General features: G+C 43.9%; 1 protein-coding gene across 1 annotated transcript in view; it reads right to left on the bottom strand.

Annotated features, from left to right (window-relative positions):
• Positions 1-4,237: 4,237 nt before the first annotated feature.
• Positions 4,238-27,279, bottom strand: part of Cpvl (carboxypeptidase vitellogenic like) — a 108,441-nt gene continuing 85,399 nt past the window's right edge. Inside the window, 1 exon segment of the mRNA XM_038320152.1 lies at positions 4,238-4,348. Coding sequence (XP_038176080.1) covers positions 4,238-4,348 — 111 coding nt within the window.

The following is a 27,279-nucleotide window of genomic DNA, read 5'->3' as shown; positions in this document are numbered from 1 at the left end:
TGTTCTCTTTTATTCCCACATGTGAGAATTTCAGAGAGTTTTGGAAATTACTAGATATGCACGTGAGTTCTGTTTGTAAGAACCCACTGGGAAATTCCCGAGTATTTCCAGTGCAGGTCAACAGGCAGACTCCGGCCTTCGTCCTCCTGCTGAGATTTGACACTGTGTGTGGTGAAAGATTTTGGCTGTTGACATCAGTTCATCTGTGCCCCCTTCCTCGAGTCACAACACCTTGGGGTGGGGTCTCTTTCTCTATGTTTGGTGTAATATTTTGGTAGTGGCCCCTGTATCTCCCACAAATGCCAGCCTTCAAAGCATGGGTACAAGTTAGTAGTTGTCACTCACTTGTGTGTGCTATGGGATTATTTATTTATTTATTACTTATTTTGCAATGAGCCTTTCTTATTTTGGCAATTTGACAATTTAGCATTTAAGGAAAAGATTAATATTTGCCCCCAATGATTTGGCCGGATGCAACAGCATTCCCTATGAAATCCATTTAGGCAGCAGCTAAGACCCTGGCTTCCTCCAGCACCCAGAGCCTTGGGAAACGCACTCAGCCCTGTGCCACACAAACCAGTTTGCCAAAACTCCTGCTAAAATGATTGACCAGATGTCTTTGCTTGGTATCCAGTAGATATAAATCACAACAGTCTGTGTTTAATTCCTAGGCTTGGTATCTTGAGGCAACAAGATTCATCACTTTCAGGTCCCTCCCTGAAAGCTTTTTAAATCTCCTGCATTTTAATAGCAATAACTATACTAGGTGAGACAAAGCCAATACATTTGTGTAGGTAGCTGTATGCCACCCCAAGAGACAAACTCACTATGTAACAGTGGGACTGGAGAGTTCCCAGCCAGCCATCACCCCTTCAGGGTCCTGCATGAAGAACAGAGAGGTTCTTAAACCACATAAGATCTGCACAGCAAGGCCTAAGCAGCAGCAGGTGCAGGGAGGGTTGGGGAAGGGATGCCAGATTTTCCCTTCATCAGGGGTTTTAGTCACATGACTTGTGACTAAAGACGCGGGTCCTTGGTTTCTGGCTGTGTATCCTTTCCGGTGGGGGCTGCTAGAATGGGAGAATAAAACAGAGGGGCAAGAAGGAGGGAATCTGGGGAGAGATAAACTAAAATTAAGGGGAACTTGGGGGGTTGTATGAAAACCTAATACAGTAGAAGCTTTCTAAAATAGACGTATATGAAGGAGATCTAAATGAAATCACCAAATAATGGGGGAGACAGAGCCCCAACTGGCCAACTACTTTTACCTAATGGAGCCTCCACTACTGGGATTGGGTTACATTTAATTGTAATTTGAGAATTCCCAAACAACTCAGGCTGTTACTAAGACTAGAGGTTGCTCTTGACAAACTCACAGCAAGGTCCCATTGCTGAAGACAACAGTACATAACTCACTGAACATGGAGAAGCTGAGCTGGGCCTACGTGGAGCCTTCACTTCCACATCCTAGTGTCTTTGGGTCAGGAAGGTTACTCTGCATTCTATCAAAGGAGAAACATAAGCACCAACACAGCCACAAACCCGTTGATCTACAGTGGTGTCCTGCCTGCAAGATAGGCTAATGCAATGGTAGTACAAAGTTATAGGAGTAACCAACCAATATCTGATTTGACTTAAGGCCCATTCCACGAGATGGAACCCATCCTAGACACTACTTGGATAAGCAAAACCCTGAGACTAGACAGGGAACTAGGATAAAACCAAATACTACTTTTCTAAAAACAAATCAAAACAAAAACAACAAAAATAACCAACATAGCAATAAAGTAATTCCTAGACATTCTGCTATACTCATTGATCAGTGACTTACTCAGACATCATCAGAGAAGCTTCCTCATGTAACAAATGGAAACAAATATACTCACAGCCAGACAATGGGCAAAGAGTGAGCGATCTTGTAATACCGATCCTTAAATGGGATATCTCCATCAACGCCCTCCCCTTAGAGCGCAGGGAAACCCGCAGAAAAGGAGGTAGAAAGTGTAAGAACCAGAGGGAATAGAAAACACCAAAACAAAGCAAAACAAAATAAACGAGTCCCTCTAAGTCAACATGATAATCGCACATATGAACTCACATAGGAGCTTCTCAGGTCTGCACCAAATGGAGTCCTAGAGCTGAAGGGAGAAGTGAACACAAGCTCACATCCCTAATCCAGAAGCTCTCTCCAATTGATAACCGTTTACAAATGAAAATTAATTTTCTCTAAGGGAGTCTCCTTTCAAAGTTGCATCCCTAGCAGTAGATGCCGACAGAAGATAAACTCAGTGGCGTCTGTGGAGGTTCCTTGTCTCCTACTGCTGTGTCAGGATTTTTCCTTTTCTAAAATCATTTTTTTCTTAGTCAGGTGGTGGTGGTGCACGCCTTTAATCCCAGGACTTGGGAGGCAGAGGTGGGCGGATCTCTGTGAGTTTGAGGGCCAGCCTGGTCTACAGGAGCTAGCTCCAGGACAGTTAGGGCTACATAGATAAATCCTGTCTTGAAAAATCAAAACCAAACAAACAAAAACAACAAAACACTTTATAATTTTTTTACTTCATCTCTCTGTATTTTTTTCTCTCTCTTTTTATTTATTTTTTACCATACAGATCCTTTGAGTATACATTATGGCTTCTGGTTTAGTGTTTTTATGGGATTTATGAATGTGTAAAAGAGTGAGTCTCTGCATCTGTATCTGTTTCTTACACCATTTGGAGGGCTATTTTCCCTTAGTTCATTTGTTTTATTCTATTGCAATGTGATAATATTTGTTTTATTGCATTACATTATACTTTATGTAATTTTATTGGCATCCCTTAGAAGCCTGCTTTATTTCTAATAAGACACAGAAATAGGTGAATCTGGATGGGAGGGGAGGTGGGGAGGAACTGGGAGGAATAGAAGGAGGGAAACTGTAATCAGAATATATTATTTGAGAAAAAAAGTCTATTTTTAATAAAAGGAGAAAATGAAATTTAATTTTTCAGTGAGACAAATAATACCTAGGTAAAAACCTGCTGAAAACCTAAATGTGCTATAGAATTTCAGAGATATGTGTGTCAAAAGGAAAATCTGCCTGGCAGTGACGGTTTAGTCAGAGGAATACTACTGAATGTATATCCCAACATACCTATATTCTGGTGCCAGGGAAGCTCAATTTTAATTCCAACAATGACAAAAGACTAGGCTTCTCTTTGTTTGATTTTTTTATTTTGATTTGTTTGTTTGATTTGTTTTGTTTGATTACACAAAACAGAAAATTAAAAACTCAGATTTAAAATGACTCATCTAATATATCCTGCAAGTTGTTTACTGAGTGTGTACAACTCAATTGAACCAACAAAAGAAAAGATAGATTGAATTTGCTCTCCACGTCACACCGCCTGTTTACCAGGAGTTGGTGACATATCATTTGTCTGCAAAGACAGTTTCTGTTTCTGAGAATTACAAGATACCTTCTATGCTGAGTCTTTGTGTGTTCAAAGTCCCTTCCTGAGACTGTTACACCTTCGTCTTCTCCTTTGGGATGGACTGCTCAGTTGTTTTTTCAGTAAAGCCATCAACCCCATCAGAGGCTATTATAGTTTGAATCTAGGCTATGTCGTGGACCAATATTTTCCACGTGGTGGCACTGATTCAGTAGCCTGTGACTTTTAGGATGTGAGGCCCTGATGGGAGCACCAAGGGGTAAACTCTGAAGGTACAACTCAGGCCAGCAACTAGCCTCCCTCTCTGCTTCCTGACCCACCAGTATGTGAACAGCCTTGCTCCACACACCTGCTACCATGGTCTGAGCCCCTGCAGCACCTTTCCTGCATGAAGGACTGAAACCACCAGCCAAAGCTAACCTTCCTTCCCTTAGCTGTTTCTGGATGCCAGGTATCTTGATCAAAGCACAGGAAAGCCACTAACACAGATGCGTTATGAGACAAACTGTTGCATTATTTACCGAACCAGATGTTATCATGAGTCTATTAATTTACTGAACTTTCTATCCTGGGAAGGACTAGATATTCTATCAGAACCCATTCTTCCCATCCCCTAAATCAAGACATGTGCTTCTCATTTTGGAGTGATAACAAACCATAAACTCCAAACAAAAAATCATGCATTTTCAGGGTGACTTTTATTGGTAAGAAATAGCTTGTAAATATAAAAGATATATTTCTTATTTATATGACATCTTTAGTTTTTAATATTTTGTGATTAAAACTCATAGCTATTCAAGGAAAGTAGTTTATGAATTATAAGGTTCCCATCCTCTGTCAAAGATGAATCGATTGATCATATCAAAAGATCTCAGCGGCTGGTCATGGGGCAAAATGTGTCCTCCACCTCGGACAATTACCTTAGTGAACAAAAACAAAAGAACACAGAAAAATACATATTACCATTGTGTGGAAAATAGAAACTCAGGTTAAACACTAATTCAGAACGGTGTGCGATATAGTTCAACCGTAGAGCCCATCCCTGAGTTCCCTCCCCAGAGGGCAAACAAACAGAAGCATATACAGAAGCCTTCCTTCCACTGTGGTCCTCACAGTTACCTTAGAGTTCAGAGAGCTTTTTTGCTCCAGTTTTTAGATTTTACACCAATTCACATCATCTTGAACAGGACTTCTCTTTCCCCTTTGGAGTGACGTTCTGCTCCTGAGTCCCTAGCTGGGAGTGAATGCTGTAGTGTTTTCCCTAATTAGGACTTGGAGGCAGAAAGGTTTAACCCAAGGCCACATCAGGCTGCAATTTCTGCCTTTTAATTAGTCCAACCAGCCCTTACACTGGGAGGCTCTCCCCACTAAGTTTTTAACAGTAATAAAGGGGATATTTTTAATTAACTAATTAAAATAACAAACAGAAATCCTTGATGCCTGAAATAAAAGGTTATTTTTAAGTACTTACAGAATTAGAATATTCTAATTTTTCCGATATCATGTTATAAAAAAGTTCAAATACACAGACTATTTTCACAAAGACTCCTGCGTTCACATCTCCTTCCTCCCCAGCACTAACATCTGCTGTCTTTGCTCTTTCTCACGCCTGATTCCATCTGGGAGTTCAGCGGATCTTTTGACACATTTCAAAATAAATGTTGACGATATTGGTGATGCGGGATTCCCCTCTGTATGCAGCGAATATGTTTTATTACCATTGGTTAATAAAGATGCTGCTTTGGCCTATGGAAGGGCAGAATAGAGCTAGGTGGGAAAACTAAACTGAATGCAGCGAGAAAAAGAGGCGGATCCCAAACTCCTCAGCACGAGCTCACGAGTGTGTGTTTAAGCACGCTGACTCCGGGCCTCTACCCTGCTGTCCACTAAAAGCAGGTTGTGTGTTTTCTTCTGCCCCTACTCATAGTTGGGAATAGAACTGTTGGGGCTTCAGAGGGCCCCATTAATGAGGAGGATGAGGAGGACGGGTATCCAAGGACACATCAAAACTCCTCTCTCTTCATCTGCACTCCTAACTTAAAAGCCCACTCATTTTGGATTCTGTGCAGCGTTACATTCTTAGTTTCCACAGGTCTGCCCATGCGAGCATGGGCATGGGCTGGGGCCACCGCCGAAGATGTTTTTCTGAAATATCTTCCTGCTTTTGCTGAAACACTGACTTTTCGCTGGTGCCCGAGTCACCTGTTGGATAACTCAGATGGAAGAGAAAGTTGGCATCTCGGACCTCATAGCATGTCCGCCCTTAATATTGGAGTCAAACCCTGTCCAGCCCTGCAGGTAGACATCCGGTCATTTAAGCAGTGTTAGGTTCCACACTGTTTAGTATGGGGTTCTGTTGTCTGTGGCCCGCCGGAGCAGGGTGGTTTGCTTCTCTTGCTTTCCCAACCTGGAGAGAAATACTTCCCCTTCGGTTCACTGTGAAGACGTGCTGAGATACCGCATATGGAGTACTTAGCACAGTGCCTGAATATACGAGGAATGGTAGTCATGCAGAGGTCCTGGGTGAGCTCTCAAGTGTCACAAAATAAAGAAGCATTTGTTTGCCGTTAACAATATCTGTCCATAATGATCTATATTAAAACCCTAGGATTTGTAATGGCAAGATGGCTCAGCAGTTACATGGGCAGGCTGTGCAATTATGAAGGATGGAGTGGAGATTTTAGCACAAATGTAACATGCCAGGCCACACAGTCCCTTCTTCTGACCACTTCCTGTGTTCCTGCACACATGCACACACACACATGCAAATAAATAAGTAAACTAGTTTTAAGAGGTTCCTAGAGTTAAACTATCAGCTTTAACTTGGCTACCCTGGAACACCCAGTCCGCTGACGGTCATATCAACAATCTTGGTTTCAACGAGTTGTTTAAGGAGAGGTTTCCTCATGTGGATGTGCATAAAAATATTAGGGTTTTCTCCTTCTGAGGGTCTGCAGAGGGCCTAGAGCATCTGCAACAATAGCAATTCCAAAGTGAGACTGGCGCTGTCCATGCAAGGACTGTCTGTTGGGGTCTGCTGTTAAGTACTTTCTCTGCTCTGCAGCAAAGCGGGGGATTTTCTATCATCACTGAATATACAAGTACAGCATAATTCCTGTTCTCCCTGGGCATCTTTCCTCCTCTCCACGCACATGTCCTTGAGCCTGGACACCTTCCATGTGCTCCATCATTCAGTGGTGAGGAGCCCAAGGGAGCTGGACATAATCATCTTCCGCTGGGATGTGTCTCACCTTGGTCCACTTGTGAGCTACCATACGTAATGAGCCGATGACATGGGGCCCAGTGTCCCTAACACTGGAAAGTAAAGCCTCTGTAGGCACAAGGCTGCTTCACATGGCGCCAAGTTCCCAAGCTGATCCACATACGAGTTTTACTAACATCGACTGCAAAAGTAAATTTATGAGTGCTGAAAAAAAAAACACATTCGAGCTATTTTTTATAGCTAAGTCTCACGACTCACAAATCAAGGATGCAAGCCACTCAGCAACATTCAGAGGTGTGCGACCAAATGTGGCAGAGCTGTGATTACATATGTAAATGTGACAAGATTAATCTCAAGGCTCCCCAGCTGGAAATAGCCTCATCCCCAGAAATGATGTATTTTGGGAGTTTTCAAAGCTCATGTGCTCCAGATGTTCCAAGGGTCATAAGTGTGCTGTGAATTTCAAGAGAGTTATGCAAACACTTACAGCTTCATTCCAATTTAGTTCTGAGTAAATGATTTAATTCTCCCTGGATCTAGAGGTGCCGATCTAGCAGGAGAGGTTTCCCAGTCGGGGTTTTTTTTGGCTGCCAGAACACAGAGAAATTCACAATGGCCTTATGATGCTGACACGACATGGCGGACTCCTCAGGGGTCTTTGGGGGAAAGATTCCTGGCCTAACAGTGGTGGGTGGGCAGGAATTCAGGGTGCAGGAGTACACTGCCAGGGAGAGATCTGCTCCTGTATGTTTAGGAGACAACAGGCAAGATGCATAGCTTCTGTATGCAGCCCCCGCTCACTGGGTAGTAGACCCAGGAGAGCTGGACTGGCAAGCACAGGCTACGTGCTGCTGGGATATGCTGGGGTGAGCAGAGTCGATTTGGGGTTTATTTTTATTTACAGGAAAATACACTTAACCTAAAATTATATCTTTAGTAATTTTGGTTTTTTTTTGTTTTGTTTTTTTTTTGTTTGTTTGTTTTGTTTTTTCGAGACAGGGTTTCCCTGTAGTTTCTAGAGCCTGTCCTGGAACTAGCTCTTGTAGACCAGGCTGGCCTCGAACTTAGAGATCCGCCTGACTCTGCCTCCCGAGTGCTGGGATTAAAGGCGTGCGCCACCACTGCCCGGCTATCTTTAGTAATTTTAACATGTGCAACCCAGTGTGTCCTCTGTCATCACTAGGTAGTTCTGAACCTATTTTCATTGTCTCAAAAGATACCTCTGACTATGAATGAGACAAGAGCTGCTCAGGAAAACCAGAACAAAGGTCAAGGCAGGGATGCTTCAGCAATGCACAGGAGGAGTCACCCTCTGGGTTCCCCATCGTCAACAGTCAGACTAGCAATGACTACTGGACAGGAGGTGAAAAGGGGTTTCCCGTGCCTTAGTGGGTCCAAATGTAGCCATCACCGTATCATGTGTTCCTGGAGAAATCCAGTTGGAGCTTTGGTGTGGCTGTCGTCTGTTGTGGGTCTAAGAGAAAACTGGTCTCATGGTCTTAGGGGTGTGAAGGAAAACAAAACCCAGTGAAAACCTCCAAAGGCAAGAAATGGAGGCTTGGCCCTGGGAAACAGCAGAATTTCCACTAGATCCACGAGTGTCTGTAGAGGGAAAGAGCCAGAGATGCGACAGCCTCAGTAACCTCAGCAGCCAGCTCCACTGAAATCCTCTCACCACTGAACTGATGGAAGCTATGACACCCTCTCCCAGCATGCTCACACAAGGTTCACATATAAACATGCAGGCTAACACATGCATACATACATACATATGTACATACATACATAATAAAAACAAATATTAATAAAAAGATTTCCACCATTCCTAACTGAAATTGCAAACTTAACAAATGGTATTACAGTAGTTTATACCTAGGAGAAGGAAAATCTATTAGAAACAGAAGTTTATGTTTCTGCTTAGTCAACAATGTCCAGGCTGAAGCATTGCAACAGAAAGGCCAGGAGTCTCCAAAGCATCAGATTATTCTTGGCTGGACTTCTAGAATAAAATCCAAGGGATAGTGCAAAGGAAATAGAAAGATTTAGAGATACTGATTGATAATTTTCCAGGCTTGATAAAAGTTACCTCTTCTCAGTTTTGGGAACCTCCAGTGCTGATGGCTCTTGCAGAGGACCAAGATCTGGTTTCCAGTAGCGACAGTTACAGCTCCATTCCCAGGGAGCTCATTCCCGTTGCTGACATCCTCAGGCACACACATGGTACATACACATTCACTCAGGCATGCACACATGTATAAAAAACCATAATTTTTAAAGTTTTCACGGGAAAAGGAGGAGGACATTAATTATAGAAATGAGGAAAACTGGGAGATGATGAGAAAGTTGTCTTCAAAGTTCTGAAAGGATTGCCAGGCTAGCACCTCTGTACGCACAGAGACCTCACCGAGGCATTTCAAAGAAAATGAGAGACTGAAAAATACTTTGACCAACAGAAAGTCTAAAGGCTGTTCATTAGACAAAAGGAAAATGATCCCTAAAATAATGGGCAAAAATAACGATTTTTCTTGCCATAACATTGGCAAAACCCATCCCTTGCACAAAGGTGGTGTAAACTGAGTAAACATAGTTAAAGGTACCCTGGGCACTTGGAGAGTTGCGAGCATGCCAGCTTGCGTATATTTCTTAAATTAAGATACCTTTGCATAATTCTTAGGTAAATATTAAATGGGTAGGTAATAAAAGAACATGTTATCAGCAAATTATAATGGGGAACATGATGGCTCTGAAATAATAGTTGGGATGAAAAGATGCCAAGAGGGGCTGGAGAGATGGCTCAGAGGTTAAGAGCATTGCCTACTCTTCCAAAGGTCATGAGTTCAATTCCCAGCAACCACATGGTGGCTCACAACCATCTGTAATGGGGTCTGGTACCCTCTTCTGGTCTACAGGCATACACAGACAGAATATTGTATAAGTAATAAATAAATAAAATAAAATAATAAAAAAAGATGCCAAGAGAATGTGGAAGAGATATCACATATGAGACGAAAAACAAACTTCATGACCACTTATTTAAAAAAAATTATGATTCACTCATAAGAAGTGAAAATAGATATCTTCAAAGGTTTTTTTTTTTGAGTCCCATATTAGGGATCCTTCTTGTTCATGGGAGCATCTGATTAAAAGAAAGCAGCTTGTTCATGGGCTCAAACCTCCATCAGCACACTCAGCGTAACCACGTAGGTGACTTTACCTCTTTCACTTGCCCAAGCCTTCATCCATCCCATTCTTTCTCTGCACCCCCCTCTCCCCTCCCCACAGGTAGTGCCAAACCCCTCCATTGTTCTACACACAAATGACAAGCAGGCAAGACCTTACTTGCCTAAGCAGAATGGCAAGAAACTCTTCTGGCTTTTCCCCTTTTAGGAACTCACTTTACAACACGGTGTTTGATGCAATTAAAAAGTAATTGAAACTTCCCTCCTCATTTGGCCTTTCTGAATCCAGTGTTTGTGTCTGATACCCGCAGGAGGGTAGAAAGCACCATTCAGCTCTTATTTACCATTATCGGGTATCTTACTTCGGGATCTCCATTTGCTGCTTCTTTTGTGTGGGGGTTGGGTAGACAGAGGGCAGAGGCTAAGCAGTCGGTGCCCTCTAACAGTGGGGACAGCTCAGTGTCCTGGATATCCTGCAACATGAGCCAGCCAACCCACTCAGACTCTACTTCCTGCAAAAAGATAGAGGGGTGGTTCTCGCGGGGTGTGCTGGGCCCTTCCTATGGAATCAGAAAAGCCAATTAGACACTTTGTCAGTAAGCTCCAGACTCCGTGACATCATAAGTCAGTAGCATGAAATCAGCTGAGTTGGCAGTGATACCACAGACTCTCGCAAACAGTACAAATGGAAGCCTTTGACGTGTGCTCAGACAATGGTTCTCTTACATTTTTGTCTTTCCCAGACAAACAAGGAACAAGCTGGCATGTTTCCTCTTTTTCAAGGTAACCTCAAGTGTCATGGTTTGCATACGAAGTAGTCTCCAAACACTGGTGCTGTTGAAGGTTAGGTCCCTGGCCCTCAGCACTACTGGAAGACAGTAAAGCCTTGACGAGGTCTCAGTGGAAGGTAAGGTCACTGGAGCAGTTGCCTTCGAAGGGACAGTGGAGTCTGGCTCCTTCTTATCTTTTTGCTTCCAGGTCACCGTGAGGTAAGCAGCTTCGCCACACCACACACTCTTGCCATGATGTACAACTTCACCACAGGCCTGAAGATGACGAAGCAGAGGACCCCATTCAGAGACCATGGGCTCAGCAGTTAAGAGCACTGGCTGCTCTTCCAGAGGATCTGGGTTCAATTCCCAGCACCCACATGGCAGCTTACAACTGTCTACAACTCCAGTTCCAGGGCACCAGACACACTCACACAGATGCACACGCAGGTGAAACACCAATGCACATAAGAATAAATAAATCTTTAAAAAGAAAGACCTTTGTCCCTTTAAGTCAGTTCACCCACGGCGATTCTGTCACGGTGACAGAAGGCTCGCACTATACCAAGAAACATTCATCGAAACATAAATTATAAGGCCCCAAACCTTAATGAAACCTTGCTTCTGGAAATCAGATGGGCTGGATTTCAAGTCCTTGCAGAAAGCTGAGAAGGTCTGCTGCCTGCCTGCCCACACCTGCCCCAGGCTTTCTGGGGTAACAGGCAATAAGAAACTTCAAGCCTACCCACCATGTCTCGGCTGCTTGCTTCTACATCAGAGGACTCAGTGTGCTCCAAATCTGACTGTTAGGGAAACTTCAGACCAGACAGGGTATTTCAGTTTAACTGTATAATTGATCCACAGTCAACAGGGATCTCAGAACCCACAATTGTTGCTGAGTCCCAGGGGTTTAGGGTAGAGAGCATGCCAAACGTCAAAACGTTCCTTATGACATTTCCTGAAATAAAACATTTGATCTCTGAGTCCAAAACGGTAAGAAGATGCAGTTCCTTGGTCCAACAGACCGCATGGCAGTCACCTCTAACACAACTGGGCCGGGGACCAAGCCTGCCTTCCTCTCCCTCCCATCTCTCCCTCCTTTGTTTTCTGATTCTGTTTAGCATCCCCATAGTGATTTCTGTGACTGTTGGTTACGCTTTGAATCCAAACAACAAAAAGTTACTGTTTAAAAAGCAAACCCCATTCTTTCTTGTTACTGAAATAGCATTAATTTTTAAAACCCATTCTCCGTGTGTAGATAATTCCTTAAATGTTAGACTTCTTAGTATTTATTCACTTCCCATTTAATGAAATGGTTCTCTTTCAAATTTCAATAGATTATTAAAAACCACTCAACAGATAAGAGAAAAATTATACATTGTTGCCTAGCTGTAGTACATCAATAAATAGGTCTGTTAGCCAATGTATATTTTAATCATACAATAAATTAGTTCCCAGAGTATTAACTCAATGCAATTTGGACAGCTTAATTTAGAAGCATTCTTTTTATGCTAAGCAGTCCTCACTAATGAAATAGAGCCACGTGAGTTAAGAAGGCTGCTGGCAAGTACTTGGAGTCAAATTGGGAGTAGCTATTGTTTATTATTTCCTTTGCTTTCAGGAAGCAAGCCGTGTGGATTTTTTTAAGTTAAGGAAACCAAACAAAAATCAAGAATCCAGTCTTTGAAAGGAGAGGATGCTGTCCTCAGCCGCAGGATAATGAAGCAAGTTCTTTCATAACTTTGTGTTCTAGAATAGTCTTTGGGGATGTGGTTTTTTTTTTTTTTTTTTTTTTTTTTTTTTTTTTTTTTTTTTTTTGCTTGTTTTGTTTTTGTTTGTTTGTTTTTGTGTTTTTCCTCTTAGGGAACACAGAAGGGAAATAGTCTATGGCTGAAATAATGCAACCCTTGGTGGGAAGAGAATTGTTCTGCATTCTTCATTATCTCTGTATGTCTAGTCTATGGCCTAGAAGATGCCCTGCCCTATCTAAGTGCTGAGAAGCCATCATCTTCATTGGGAAACGTATTTAAATGCATGCATGTGTAGGAGGGGAGGGGCGAGAGAGGGAGAAGGGAGGGGGAGAGGAGATAGGTCTAAGGATGAAAATGAAGCCAGTTTGATTGGAATCCATTGAATATTAATTCAGTTCCAGGGACTACGGTAAAGGGTGTGCAAATGGAGCCAGGTCACATTATTTCAGTCTCAAGAGGCTTGGTGTCCATCAGGAGCTGACCATCACAGTGCCCAATGTAGTACATGAAATAGGGGGTGTACCTAATCAGAGCCGCAGAGAAAGAGCTATGCAGAGGGGCGGAATCAAGGAAGGCTTCCTGGAGAGAGCATGGGAACTGAGTTTTAATGAGCCAAGGCTAGGGAGAGTATTTCAGCAGTCAGTTCCTTTTCAAGTAGGTATAGGAACATTGTGGGGCTTGCTAGGCTCCTGTGGGAAGTGACATGGCGTCATAGTGTGTTGCTTTGCATCTCAGCGTTCTAACTGTGAGGTGGGGGGAGTTGAGGCCTGAGCAGGTATCCTTATTTTTTTGTTGTTGTTGTTGTTCTTCACTGGCATTTTTTTCTCATTATTTTATTAAAAATTTCCATCTCCTCCCCTCCTCCTCCCCCTTCCCTCCCCTCCCTTCCATACCCCCACTCCCTCCCTCTCCAAGACAAAGAGCCATCAGGGTTCCCTTCACTATGTTAAGTCCAAGGTCTTCCCAGATCCCCCTAAGTCCAGGAAGGTGAGCAACCAAACTGACAAGGCTCACAGTGAGCCCGTCCATGCTGTAGAGTTCATGCTCATTGCCGTTGTCCTTGGTTTCTCAGTCCTCCTCCACCGTCAGCCACATTCAGAGAGTCCGGTTTGGTCCCCTGTTCCATCAGTCCCATTCCAACTGGACTTGGTGGTCTCCCGTTAGATCTGTCCCACCGTCTCAATGGGTAAACGCACTCCTCACGGTCCTGACTTCCTTGCTCATGATCTCCCTCCTTTTGCTCCTCATCAGGACCTTGGGAGCTCAGTCTGGTGCTCCTATGTGGGGGCAGGTATCCTTATTAAGCCAAGGGAATCAGTAAGAGGGTAAGAGGCTTTAAACAAGGAAACGACAGGACCAGACTTGCAGTTCAGAAAAAGTGCTGAGGCAGGGGTCACCTGATGAGTTAGCAGCAGCTAAGGAGCTGCTGGGAAAGGAAAGAAGTGAACAATAGGAATTTCAGACACAAATCCAGAGCGCTCTTAAGGGGCACCGTTTAGAACACCGCCACAAGGCAGAAGCGAGTTTCACTTGGGAATTTTCAGCGTGGGAAAGCCCACATGGCTTTCTGATGCTCCCCTAAACACTGCACTATTTTTATTGCTTTGTATGAATGCAGTGTTGTGCTTTTTAAGTAGTTCTCTGGGGCTTCTATGACGAGCACTGGGGAATGAATCGAATTAGGCCAATGGGCAGGAGACTACAGAGCAGATGTAAGATGCCAGCTGAGGAGCTGGTGTGGGGGGAGTTGACGATGACGGCTCCCCTGAAGTTCCTGGTAAGACTTGGGGCAAGGCAGAATCATGGCGGAGCAAACCGGCTGAATCATGTCTCCTCCCTGTCTGACGGACAGGTGATGAAAGTGAGAAAGATTTGTGAGAGAAAGAATCAGGTTCTCTCTGCTGTTGCCTAAGGCTGGGCCGTAGCTGCAAGGCACAGCAGAAACCTGGCAGTTTGACTAGCTGTCTCTTAGTAAAGAGGCACTGGCTGGGGGAGTTGCGTTGAGAGGTGCTGAAGGAATGTAGTTCTGACTTTTTTTCCCTTGAAGTCAACTTCAGCAGGGTATTATGTACAAATAAACCCACAACTGATGCATCCTGGAGACATGGGCATGCCATAGTCAGTGCAGATGGTGGGGACCAGAAAAGTGGACACCAAAAGGGAAGAGTGAGAGAAAACTAACCATGGACAATAAGACACGGGAAAGACGCGAAGGCCTCCCTCAACTACCCGGCCCAGGGAAGGAAAGAAAGATGTCAAGGAAAAGGACACCATGTCCAATAACCCGACCTCTTAGGCATCAAGGACACAATCCATGTGGAAGACGCACGTTATTTGGTCTTGTTAACACAGGCACAAAGGGTTGTGGGCAAGAATGTTCACAGTGAGACCAACTGTAGGTGCAGAGTCTCAGGAGCCACGCAAGGGCCCACTGCCAGTGGACGGGTTCATAATGCAATCACATCGTGTGGTACAAAAGAAGAGTAGCACTGAGCACATCGACACCCCAGTACAGGCTGGCACAAAGCTATGCCACCTCAAAACACACACTGAGTAGTTCCTTTATGTGAAACTAAGCACAAAAGGAGAAAAATGTATATTTCTAGAGAAAATACTATATATGCAAAGGATTATTAATACAAATGAGCAAAGGAAGAGAATTATGAACTCAAAACCCTTCTAGGGTAGGCATTTCCTTCTATGGGTAGTAGGTTGGGGATGGAGCAGGGAAGGCCAAGATACCAGAATGCTGGATTTCTTAGTGCTGGCAAGGATAATGGCTTTCACCTCTCATCTGCCTCACCTTCCTCAAACGGTACCACTGAGTATGCATTTAATATTTAGCTTTAGGAGAGAAAAAGAAAAACTGCCTATTGATGCAGCCAGGTACACAGCAAGGAATCCATAGGAGATTTAATCTGCCAGCTGAAGAGCTTTTCTCTTCCCCCAGCACAGAGAGGAAGAGGTCAGCCCCTCCCCCCTCAACACAGTAGGTGGCAAGGACACAGAAAAGGACTAGAATCGAAACAAAGGCTGGAGCTGGAAGTCCCCTTGCTGCACAGCAGCTCCAGGAAGGCAGAACTGCCAGAACCTAAACCTCGGGACTCTGGCTGCTGTGTAAAAAAAAATAAATATTAGGAACAAAAATAAATAGTGAGATCTCTGCACTGGAGAGGCCCGGCCCAGGAAGCATGCTCTCTTGTTGTGAAGTTTGCTTGCTGCTTGCTACAGCTAAACTCCTCCATTCCCCTTCTTTGTCTCCATCTGTTAGGAGTATGGTACAAATGAAAAAAATTAAAGGCTGGGTGCTCTTCATGTATTGTCAACAGGGATGTTTAGGATCATATAGTTGAACCAGGAGGGACTCAGGGCTTTGGCGTCAGGCCTGGTGGTGCACATCTGTAAATGGAGCACTGGTGAGGCCAGAGGAAAGGAAGCTGGGGGCCAGTGTGGGCTGAGAGTGAGCCCTTATCTCCGGGTAAACAGCAAAAACAGAAGGGAAAGGCAATAGCATATTGCTCAACTTAGACAAAATCAATGGCAAACATCACCTCAGCTGTTCCTACTTCTAATGCCAATCTAGATGGCTTTCCTGCCACGGGGAAGCAATAACCAGACACAGCTCTAGGTCAACCTGATAAACATTATGGAAGTAATTTAATCATTTGAACTTTTAACACGATATCAGTGCGTGACCCCATGAACATGGGGAGAGCTTCCTGCACTGTGAAAACAGATTAATGCAAAAGGGGCTGCTACGAAGACGAGGAGCAGATGCCACATGGTCACCAGGTGTTCAGTAATCACTAAGCCTTAGCTGCATCATCATACAACCTAAACGTCTGTGAATCTTTCCTTTCTTTCAAAAAAACTAACTTGCGAATGTATAGTCAGTAGTAGTAACACTTGTGTGAGGGAAAACAGATCAGAGGTGAACACCATTATCCTTGCCAGCAAGTTTAAGAAATCTAATGTGTCACAGGTCAGGAACCTCTTGGACAGACTAAATAACTTGCCTGAAGTCACACTGCCAAGGAGAAGAGCAGGGACCCAACCGGGTATAGCATGGTTTGGATAGGAAGTATCCCTCAAAAGGGTCACGTGTTGAAGGCTTTGTCCCTGGTTGATGGATCCAATCATCAGACAAGTGATGTGATGGATCATTGGGGTTCATATCTAAACAAAAGATTAATCTCCTGAGGAGTTGGGAATCTGATGGTACCATTGAGAGGATGGTGAGTGAGAGGAAGCAGGTCATGCCATTGAAGGAGGCGTCTCCGCCACTGTCCCATGCTCTGAGTCTATGCTTCCCAACACTCTACAATGTATGCCCCCTCTTACATGTTCTACCTAACCACAGGCCCACAGTGACAGGGCCAAGTGGTGTGGCTCAAAATCTCAGAAGCAGAGAAACTAAGCGTTGCCCCTCAAATAGTTTCTCTCAGATATTTCTTAGGAGGAATATGAACACATTGCCTTTGTCCTTTTAACCCCTCCCCTACGGTGTTAGCAGAATATGCAGGTATCAGGAGAAGTAGGTAGGATCACCAGGGTAATAATTTATTTAATAGCTTAGCTCACAACTTTTCAGCCTTCTGTCATGAAAGCTAGGCTGTGATTTGGGTTTGGGAGACTCTATATATTATTTCAATAATTCAAAACAATCTAACACATGGGTCCCTAATCTTTTGTGTGTGGGTATCACAGACCCCTCTGTCTATCTGATATAGGCATAATGTTTTAAAATGGGGAGGGGGTAGGCTTTAGTGTCTGTAGGGAATTGATTTCAGATTCCCCTAGGGATAACAAAATCTATGAATGCTCAACTCTCTTGATATAAAAGTGTGGTTGTGGCCAATATCATCTATGTACACATGTCTGAACATGCTAAATCACTTTCAAATTAGTCAAAATACTGTCATTCCTCTTTTTTTTTTTTAATTTCTGTGACCAAATACCTGACAAGAAGAAACTTAAGAAAGATTTATCTCGGCTCACAGGTTTGTGGATGGTTAAATCATGGCAGTAGGACTTGCTCCCTCCCCTGGCAGTCTGAGCTTGTCATAATGACATCTCTCCTCAGAGCAGAAATCAGGGGGCTGGATCTGGACCATAAGCCCTCAAGGCCACCTAGCAACCTTCTAAAACAGCACCTCCATCCCATCAACCAGTGCCCTGGATTGTAGCGTTCCCCCAGAATCACAACCCTCCCTCCTGAAGGAGGAAAGGGCAGACACGGGGGTGGGAATCAGGCCTCAAAGATTGAGTACCCTTCCCTAGCAGTATAAAAAAGAATAAAATCTAGACTCCCAGACTGAAGAGTTGCCTGCAGGATGCTCAGAGGACATCAGGGGTGCACTTTGGGAGCTAGTACCCATGCTTGTGTGGGATTTCTGGCCATGCAGCCTTTGGAGTCATCCCTGCTCCTAGAAATCATGCCTTGCCCACATTGCTGTTAGCAACTCCAGTAGGAAAAATCTTCTTGTTTCACCAAATTGGTCATTGGCTTAATAATCACATTCCATAGTAGGTTCCCCTCTGGGGTGTGTGTGCGTGCGTGCGTGTGTGTGTGTGTGTGTGTGTGTGTGTGTGTGTGTGTGTATTCTATTAGTTTACTCTGAAACCACTGAGTCTAGCAAGGCTGTAACTCTAACAATGAGCACAAAGTCACTTCCAGATATCAGCCGCAGTGCCTGTGACAGTGAATCTGATATAAAAACGGCTCTTCCTTCTAGCGAGGTAGCAAAAGCATTGCCAGCGCTGCTGTAACTTTTTGCCTACATTCAAAACAAAAGGAAATGCCAAATTCCATAATTCATAATGGAAGGAAATACTATCTCAGCAAAAGGTTAGTAAAAATAAAGGTGTGGTTTTTTTTTTTTTTATAAGTTCAGTGACCTCTTGAACCCTAACCAGAGTCGTCCTAGGCTACGAGACTTTATTGAATGACTGAGTTAACTGAAACATTAAGTTTACTCATGGAAAGACTACACAGACTTAAAACAATAGACTTTCCCCCGCCTTGGGCGTAGAATTCTATCAATCCTATAGAGTATTTGACCAACAATAGATAGAAACAAATTCTCTGTGCCCAGCGACCAGTGCTTTTATTGAGAACCCACACTCTGGATGGTATTTAAAGCAGACACTGCCCAAAATAATCCTTTCACTGTCAGAGAAGGACAGATGCATCACTATCTCAGATCAATACACAGCCAAACCACAGAGCCGCAGCCCAGAACGAAACGAAGCTGACGCTTTGAATAAATAAAAGGTTTTCTACAACTCTAAGTGGCCAGCAGTCTCCCAGCGACTTGAGGGAACAAGGCCTGCTTGTAAACCAACAATGAACAGCAAGAACAGGAGTTGAAACTTTAGCCTAAGCTTTTGGCTGAAGATTTTGGCGAATCCAGTCTGTAGCAGCAGACTCTACTGAAGGGGAGAGCCATCTCCAAACGGGATGCTCTGATCAATGGCTGGTTTTTTAGGGGTAGAGCTGTGTTCTCTGATTTCTGATTGGAAACCTGGTCAGAAAAATCAGTTAGAATCTCATAATGCCCTTGTGAATCACAGGCATGGGCCACAGGAGGCTCCCACAAGAGGGAGGCCAGGTCAATGCCAGCAGGGACAAAAGACAGCAGAGTTTCTACATTCAGATTATTGCCTGTTCTGTGCACCGAGAAGAATCTGGCCTTTTTCTGGGGTATTCTTGATGAAGACAGCACAGCAGAAAACAGCCTTGTGGCTTTTAAGTGGAGACCTTACAAAAAAAACCAAAAAACATGACAGCCTCAATCTGACTGACCTGCTACCATGCTGTAGTGAGGTCTAGCTAGGACACCACCTAGACGGCCCCCCCTCCACACACACACACACACACACACAGAGAGAGAGAGAGAGAGAGAGAGAGAGAGAGAGAGAGAGAGAGAGAGAGAGAGAGAGAGAGAGAGAGCCCCAAAGAGGGGACCATGCTGAGAGTCCAACCTTAGCCAGGCTCCAGCTGGATACAGCTGTGTGTGTGACCTCAGCCTACCCTGCCTGAATCAGAACCCCCAGCCCAGTCCAGTCTGTCCACATCCTTGTGGGAAATAACAAACTGTGGCCTTGCAGCCCTGCGTTTTTGAGGCACTTGTCATTACACAGTAAATAACAGAAAAGAAAAATATCTTCTGATGCATCTTAACCAGTTTTTCAGCCTAAGAGACCAGGGTTCCTAACTTACAATCTAAGAAGTGAACACCAAGGTCCAATGCATCTTTCTTTGTGTCTTAAGTTCCCTTTTATTGGCATTCGGAGAAGGGTTCATTATTACGACCTTCATATGTACATCGTATTGTACCTTGCTCATGGGAATCCTCCCCACCCCAGGCACTAATCCATCTTTCTAAAGCATATTTAAGACAAAATGTGTACTAGAGCTTGGACAGATTGCATATCACACAAACCAAGGAAGACAGCTTCCTATGTGGTCTTATACAAACTACCAGATCCCACTGCCTTGTCTTACAAACCTGAGAACAACCATGGGCATTATCTGGCAGCAGCCAGGCTACTTATGGTGACACTTATGTCAAGGGATACAGCCACTGGAGGTCCTCATCCGGCCGTCCCCCACAGCCTGAGCCTTTCTCAAGAGGACAGTCGCTATGACCTGCTCCCATTTGATGACTGAGCGGCTGGAAGATTTTGACCTGTGAGGAACACCCTGATGAAAATCCTCTCTCTGGAGCTCCCTTCTGGTTTATCTGGCCTGCATCTCCCTTGACCCTTGCCACATCCCAACAGAACAAGTGTTCTTACTCTGAGCTTGCAGAACAGGTATTAAACGGCCAAACTGATTTCAAACCAGGCTTCTCTCATTCCAGTCTGCCTTGTACTCACTAAGCACGGGACCTCCAATAGAACCACTCCAGAGAGACAAGCTCTGAGCCCCTGCACTCCTTCCCTTCCTGTCAAAGGGCAGGACATGCTGGAGAACCCCTTGTCACACTAGCATGCTTCTAAACCTCATGAGCTTCTAAGGTGACAAGAATACAGTGAGCAACATCTCTCCACCAGGGAAGCTGTCCGTATGGCTTGGCGATTAAAGCTACATCTCCATCTCTCCTTAGAGCTGAGAGTCGAGCATCAAGCTGGCAATCTCATACAAGTGGTGAAGTGTATTCTCACAGTAAAGTTCCTACCAGGACACCATTTCCAGAGCCTCCCTGGCCTAAATTCATCCCACCACTGCCATTTTAAAGTTCTCTTACAGCTATAAATACATCCTTAAAATCATTTAGTGACTTCCAACAGACAGAGCATATGTCCTTGACCCCATCCCCCCACTAAGTCCCCATGACTCCCTTTTAGTCTTCTCCCAGCTCTCCCCAAGCTCTAGACCGTGAACATTGTGCTCTGTCCACCTCAGCTCTCTGACCCAAGTCCCCACTCGCATTCTCTCTGGTTACTTAGCCACTCCTGACATTTGTGATTTTAGCAGTATCCCAGGTTCCTAGTGTGGCTCTTCCTAATGCTGGATGAGGCTGTCCTTACCACCAACCCAGCTCTACAGCCTTCTTAAACCCAGTGTCCTATCCACAGGACATCATCTCCGCCTGGGGTTCACCCAGTGTTTTACTTACGGCAGGCAAGTCTACAGTCTCCATTGTCTTCTGGCCAAGGGTACCACTATGATTCCATCTTGCTAGCAGCAGGCATGAGGGAAGAAACCATGGTATTAGAAGCCGGGACTCTTGGAAAGCCATTTCAGCCATGGTAAGAAATGGGGATAAGGGGCGAGAAAGAGACTGTGGAGCTTTGAATGAGAATGCCCTTCATGTATATGAGCACTTGGTCCCCAGCTGGTGGCACTATCTGAGGAGGTTTAGGTGATGCAGCCTTGGTGGAGGAAGTATGTCATTAGGGACAGACGGGCTTTGAGATTAAAAGCCTTGTGCCGTTTCCAGTTCACTTTCTCTGCCTCTTACTTCATCTGAAGATATGAGCTCTCAGCTACCTGCTGCCATCATCATGCTGGCTAATGTGATTTCTTTTATGGTTTATTATAAAATAAAACTCAGAAACAAATATTAAAGATCAAACCTTAGATAATCTCAAGTGACCAATGGACACACACCACTATCCTTCACTCCTAGGCTGGAAAAGCCTGAGCAATCTTCTGGCCCTGCCTCTTCTTCCTCGGGGGGGGGGGGCTCTCTTTCCTGAGCTGGCCAGAGAACTCCATGATCCATTCCAACCAAATGAATGTGAACCCCACCCTCTCAAACCAACTCCTGACTCCCGTGGACACTGGATCACAACATAGACAAAATTCCCATAACAGCGGGCTGTTTGCTTCCATGCCTCCCTGCAATGATGAACTCCTACCCTTTTGGAACCATAGACCAAATTAACTCTTCTATAGGCCACCATAACTGTGGTGTTCCATCGCAGCGATTGAAAACCAACTGATACAGAGACAGCTTAGCTTCTGGGACTCCGCATCTGGACTAGAGTTTACTGGACGGTAAAGTCTATGCTCCAGTTGTAAAATGCTACTGAGCTGAGATAATCCCTCCTGGGAGACCTAAGCGTGCCTCTGGGTACTGATACTGAAAATGTAAAACACAATACCTATGACTGACTGCAATCAGGTAAATTTGATTTATTAATTATATAAAACTCACATTCACAGAACTCTCACTCAGTAAAACCTAATAGAAAATGAAAAATAGACAGGAAATAGACAGGTAATCCAAGCTCTTATTTCAATGTTTACATGGAGAATAATTAGTGCCAATAAATATTTTCAGTAAAGATTCAAAAATGGAAATGATTAAATTATTTTCTTGAAGACATTTAGCTTAATGAAGTTTAAAATAGAAACACGTTCCTCAAGCAGTTCATCAGTGTGGCTAGAATCCTAATGACATTTTATACATTTCTCACCCCCCCACACACACATACTCCCAGCCTTCGGGGGCAGGGACCCTTGGGGCCAGGTCCAGTAGTCTAGGCCTGTGATCTTGGCTACCTGGAAACAGACATGAGGGTCACAAGTTTAAGGACAGTCTCAGCAATGTAGTGAGACCCTGTCTCAAAATAAAAATAAAAAAGGGCATCAGTATAGTTTAGAGGCACAACACTTGCTTAGCGAACACAAGGCCTAGCGCTGAAACAAAGTACAGCAAAGCATCCTTTAGCTGGGACGGTGATTCAATAATGTCAGGACAAAATGGCCTGCACATGGCAGAGTAGTGAACATCAATGCAGATCACCATCTCCCACATTTGGAAAAGGACTGGGGAGAGCTCAAATGCTGCAGCAGCTGGGTGGCTTTGACCTGGCCACATTTAAGAACAGCCAATGAAAAGGGACTAAGACTTTGATCCAGAGATAACATTAGGAAGAACCCAGGTAATTCTAGCATAGAGGTTGCCTTTATCTTGGTGGAACACTATCCTGGGGATTGCGCAGTACACATAGTGTATTTCACTCCCTCCTTCCCTCCCTCCCTGTCTTTTCTTCTCCACCTTCATTTTGACTTCAAACTTCTTTCTTCATTGTGGCAATAGATAGATAGATAGATAGATGATAGATAGATAGATAGATAGATAGATAGATAGATAGATAGATAGATAGGTGATAGATAGATAGATGATAGATAGATGATAGATAGATAGATAGATAGATGATTGATAGATAAATAGATAGATAGATAGATAGATAGATAGATAGATAGATAGATAGATAGATAGATAGATGATAGACAGGCAGACAGACAGACAGATAGAATGTGCACAGACATGTGTATGTTGATGTAGAAGGAATTGCAACACAGGCCAATCTACCATTCCACATTTCTCTTCACCTTTATTTCTACTGTGTGTTACATATGCATACATGAATATGCATGTTGGACAACAGGAGCACATGAAAATGTCCCAGGACAGCTTCAGGATGTCAGTTCTTGCCTTCTACCTTGCTGAGATGGTGCCTCTCTTTGTGCTGCTCAGCTGTGCCCCTAGGCTGGCTAGCATGAGACCCTCCTGAGCACAGTTATTACAGATGTACACCACCAACTCTGACTTTTCACGAGGGCTCCATGCTATAAACTTATGCTGCTGGGATTGAGGGGCAAATGCTTTCACCTACTAAGTCATGTCCTTGCTAACTATAGGATACCCTTGGACATTCATGAAACATAAATATTTCACATTTTTGTGTCAGGCCATATTAGAGACTATTCACTCCAAAGCCTGCATTTTACAGACAAACTGAGGCTCAGAAACTCTGTTGCCCCAGGCTGAATGACTAGACTGGATTGGCTACTTGTGATGCTGCAAACTTCAAAGACTTGTCCATCCTGAGCAGAATCCGCAGTGGAACAGAGAAGCATCCTCCCTCTATCTTCTGAGGCCTTGCTGGAGCTGCAACAGTGCAGTTCCCTGGGTATATGGGACATGGAGAATCTTGTGTGAGCCTCCTTCTCAGCCCCCAGTACCCCACTAGGAGAGCTGTCACCCTTTAAGTGGGCATTTGGGTAGCCATGTGGAGACAAGTCTCCTTTGGTTTTGCTATTTTTTAAATTAAGAGCCACAGTGCTCTGCAGAGACCAAGGGCTCTTCCTGACAGATGGATACACATGTTCTGTCTTGTGTATCTGAAGTCCATGGCTGGGGTCAGTTTTCTTCATCATCAGGAGCTTGGCATTTGAACTATACTCTCAGAGCTGAGCCTGCAGAGAATGCCTTTGTTCATCTGGGATCTCCTTACTCCCCTCCAGTCCCTCATCCCCAACAACCACCAGGCACTTTTGAGGCCTTGAGCAGGGTGGTCCCTCTGAGGATGTTCAAATCACATAGGCAGAATGCAGGGTCCTGTCTGTGAGGCAACCCCTCCCTATAACTACCATACATGGGCCTCCCACTTCTTTAGTTTGGGAGGCAGCCCTCCCTCACCATAGCTAGCCTAGGTGGGCATCCCGATTCTTCTGTTTGTGTTCTGGAAGCCAGAGAGGTGCCATTTTGTCTTTCCATGTTTTCTGCCTTCATGAGAAGAGTCAGGTGGCTTAGTGTGACACTGGTCAAGGGTTTCTGGCCAGTGGCCAATTCTTTTTTCTACCTCTGTGACACACCTTCCTTGAACATCAATCTGGCTTCCTAAGACAGTTTTGTGCAAGATGCAAAAAGGACATGTGTGCAGTCTTGGGTACTGCAGCCATTCACAAGGCTATTGACAGAGGTCCTTGTCCCGCCCAGTCCTGCAGCCTTTTAGTCCCAAAGAAATACATAGAGGTCTATATTAATCATAAGCTGATTGGCCTAGTAGCTCAGGCTTTTTATTAACTTTTATAACTTACATTAACTGTATATAATTTTTGTCTGTATTAGCCAGGTGGCTTGGTACCTTTTTTGGCAAGGCAGTCACATCTTGCTTCCTCTGTGGCTGGGTTACTACTGCAGACTGTTTTCTCTTCCCAGAATTCTCCTGTTCTCCTTACCCTACCTCCATTTCCTGTTTGTTCACCGTGCCTCTACTTCCTCCCCAGCTACTGGCCAATCAGTATTTTATTAAAATACAATTGACAGGGTATAGACCATTGTCCCACAGCAGAAGGCTGATGGGGAGCAGGTATTTACAGGCACCTGGAGACCTGTGTGTGCTTCTGAGATTTGCATCACTAAGATGAGCATGTCAGGTTAAAGAGGTAATGTCCACTTACCCTTCACAGTTCACTGAGCATATTTTCCTCTGCAGTCCAAATATTAATAATCTAGCTTTCCCTTATGGGTTTGTTTTGAATGAAAAATTGTTTCTTAGATTATAAATTTCACTCTTTATAATTTCTATTTGTTATATGCATTCTTGTAAGCAACCCAAGTAATAGCAATAAAAGTAGAAACAGCAGCATTCATAGTGAGTCTGGTCGTGCTATATGTGTTTTAATATAGCTGAATCATCTCAAAGGTTCCTGGAAGAAACCGCAGAAGAGATGTCTGGGAAATTCATAATATAGGTACTAATTCCACTTCTGGAGATGATACTCTCTGACCTTGCAGATAGCGATCATCCCCCTGCACCATAAAGCATGTTCTCTGATGTCTCCTCCTTATAAGGACAAGAAGGACATTAAAGAAAGGCCCTACCTTATGCATTCATCATTTGACCTTAATTGTAACCTGTAGGTCCTATCTCCACAGTGCATTTGCATGGTGTAGTTATAGTAACTGAGTGTGTGCTTGTGCATCAATGTAACAGGCAGGATAAGTGAAATATTTTTTAAAAATGAACAACTGAGTTAAGCTACATGTTAGAAATAGATGTAGAGAAGTATAGGGATCCAGAAGAAAAGAAACGTGAAGCCTGGAGACAAGTCTGGCATGGTCTTCATTTCCAGTCTCTTTCATGAGGGTGTTTGGGGGATCTTTTGGAGATTTTTTTTTTCTTTCCTTGTAGTATTAAGGACCAAACCCAGAGCCTTAGCAGGGTGAACATACAACACCTAAAGACAGCCTTGGAAGGACTAAAAAGAGACAATGGAGCGTGACCAGCCTATGAAGAAATAAAGGCTGAGAATTTTATAAATATGACAGCAAGAACAAAAAAAATCCTCAAATTATAGTTTTACAATTCTCAAGAAACCAGGGCAGGAGGTACACCCAGGTCCTAGTTAGGTTCTACTGCCATGATAAGGACCAAGGCCAAAAGCAACATGGAAAGGGAAGGGTTGACTTCAGTTTACACTTCCCAGTAACAGTGGATCACTGGGGGACGTTAGGATAGGAACTCAAGACAGGAATCTGGAGGCAGGAAGAGATACAGACACCATGGAAGTGTGCTGCTTTCTTCCTCTGGTTTCCTAGTTTGCTTTCTTATGCACCCTAAGACCACAGGCTCAGAGGTAGCACTATCCATAGATAGATAGATAGATGATAGATAGATAGATAGATAGATAGATAGATAGATAGATAGATAGATAGATAGACAGACAATGCTCCCACAGGCTTGCTTGTAAGTCATTCTGATAGCTGCATTTTCTCAATTGTCATTCCCTCTTCCCAGATGATTCTAGATTATATCAAGTCAGAAAAAAAACCAACTTGTGGTGGTTTGAAAAAAATGGTTCCCCAAAGAAGTGCCACTGTTAGGAGGTATGGCCTTATTGGAGTACGTATGGTCTTGTTGGAGGAAGTGTATCACTATGGGGGTGGGCTTTAAGGTCTTCTTTATTTAAAGCTTCACTCAGTGTGACAGTCAGATGATTTCCTGTTGCCTCTGAGTCAAGATGTAACTGGAGTTTGTGCTTTCATTTCTCAGCCTCCCAGTCCCAAGTAATCATATAGAAACTTAAATTAATTATAAGCTATTTGACCCATTAGCCCAGGCTTATTATTCACTAGCTCTTACAACTTAAATTAACCCATTTCTATTATTCTATATCTTACCACGAGGCTTGTAGCTTGTTACCTTACATCTTGCTTCTTCAGCAGCTGCTTCTTTCTCTCCTAACCCTGCCTTCTTTCTCTCTCTATCTCTGCTTGGATTTCCCAACTATCTATATTCTATCCTGCCATAGGCCAAAGTAGGCTTTTTATTAACCAATGGTAATAAAATATATTCACAACATATAAAGGGGTATCTCACATTAATGTAGGGCTCTCAGCTCCAACACCACATCTGCCTGCACATTACCATGCTCCAAGATGATAATGGAATGAACCTCTGAAACTGCAAGCAAGCCACCCCAATTAAATGTTTTGTCTATAAGACTTGCTATGATCATGGTGTTTCTTCAGAGCAATGAAAACCCTATCTAAGACACCACTCAGTGACAGCAGCAACAAAGATGCCTAGATTAATACCTTGTAGGTTCAAATAGAAGAACCTGCTGGAAAACAGCACAGAAGACAACTTGAAAGGTGTCAAACAGAACAAAACACAAAC

The sequence above is a fragment of the Arvicola amphibius genome, chromosome 2, assembly GCF_903992535.2.
Source record: "Arvicola amphibius chromosome 2, mArvAmp1.2, whole genome shotgun sequence".
NCBI classification, from domain to species: Eukaryota; Metazoa; Chordata; class Mammalia; order Rodentia; family Cricetidae; genus Arvicola; species Arvicola amphibius.
Note: the sequence above shows the minus strand (reverse complement) of the source record. Positions and strands in the feature narration are given on the sequence as shown.